Source organism: Pyrgilauda ruficollis, unplaced genomic scaffold (assembly GCF_017590135.1).
Source record: "Pyrgilauda ruficollis isolate IOZ18807 unplaced genomic scaffold, ASM1759013v1 scaffold185, whole genome shotgun sequence".
In the NCBI taxonomy this organism is placed as follows: domain Eukaryota; kingdom Metazoa; phylum Chordata; class Aves; order Passeriformes; family Passeridae; genus Pyrgilauda; species Pyrgilauda ruficollis.
In genome coordinates, this window is record NW_024517540.1 from 1,041,197 (window position 1) to 1,042,262 (window position 1,066).

General features: G+C 49.2%; 1 protein-coding gene across 1 annotated transcript in view; it reads left to right on the forward strand.

Moving 5' to 3' along the window:
• Positions 1–493, forward strand: part of DAP3 (death associated protein 3) — a 14,869-nt gene extending 14,376 nt beyond the window's left edge. Inside the window, exon 8 of the mRNA XM_041464971.1 lies at positions 180–493. Coding sequence (XP_041320905.1) covers positions 180–452 — 273 coding nt within the window. The 3' untranslated portion in view covers positions 453–493. The remainder of the gene's footprint in view (positions 1–179) is intronic.
• The last annotated feature ends 573 nt before the right edge of the window (positions 494–1,066 follow it).

The following is a 1,066-nucleotide window of genomic DNA, read 5'->3' on the forward strand; positions in this document are numbered from 1 at the left end:
TGTTTTTAACAGCGTTAATTTCAATAATGACCAGCAGATGACTGCCCCCCCTGGTTTTAACTGTTAATTTCAATAATGACCAGCAGATGACTGCCCCGCTCTGACACACGGCTCCCAGCCCGGGTGAACCTCTCCTGGCAGGACTGGGGCAGGCTGAGCTGTGGCTGTGCTCCCTGCAGGGCCTGGCTCGGGTCAGGAGCGCCAGCGACGCCGTGGGGGTGCTGCTGCGGGAGCTGAAGCTGCAGAGCCAGCGCGGCTCCTGCCGGCTCCTGGTGGCCGTGGACGGCGCCAACGCGCTCTGGGGACGGACCTCGCTGAGCAAGGAGGACAAGAGCCCGGTGAGCAGCTGCTGCCGGCCTCGGCACGGTCACAGCAACGCTGCTTGCAGCAGCAGTCACACCTGGTTTTGTTCCAGCACGCGTGGTTTTTGCGCGTTTGTACAAAAGCCATAAGTTCGCGTTTTATTCATTGGTCGCTTCAAGTGCTCATGGTTACAGGTTTATTATTTCTCCTTCTTTCTTTCTTGGATGGTTTCTGTGTCTTGGTTTCTAAGTTTTTTTGGTAGAAAATTCTGTCAGGGGTAAACATGGATCATCTTCTCAAACTTGTCTCTGGCTCACAGAAATGACTGCAGAACCTCTTCCACGGATGCCTTTTTGGGCTACCTAAAAACAGAGGCCAGACAAAATGAAGGGAATAAAAGCAGTTTTATTTATTGAAGGGTCTTCAGGTACATTTTGGGCAGACAAAGCTCCCCAGGGGCTGCACCCAAAAATGGACAATGCATCACAGGTTTTCAAACTTCTGTTAGTTTGGTCCATTTGCATATTGGGGGTTAATCTTCCAATTACAGTATTAAAGTAATTTACTCCAAGTTTGCTCCCCCATCTCACTTTTGTTTACATTTTTCAAGGTTTTGATGCAGTGAGGTGTCCTTGATTGCTAAGCCTGGAGAGGAATTGTGTCTGCCCAAAATGGGAGAGCAGCAGCTAACACTGGAGTTAGCTGGATATGGAGTTATGCACCAAAGAATTGCAGGATACAAACACATAAAAATTAGAAAATA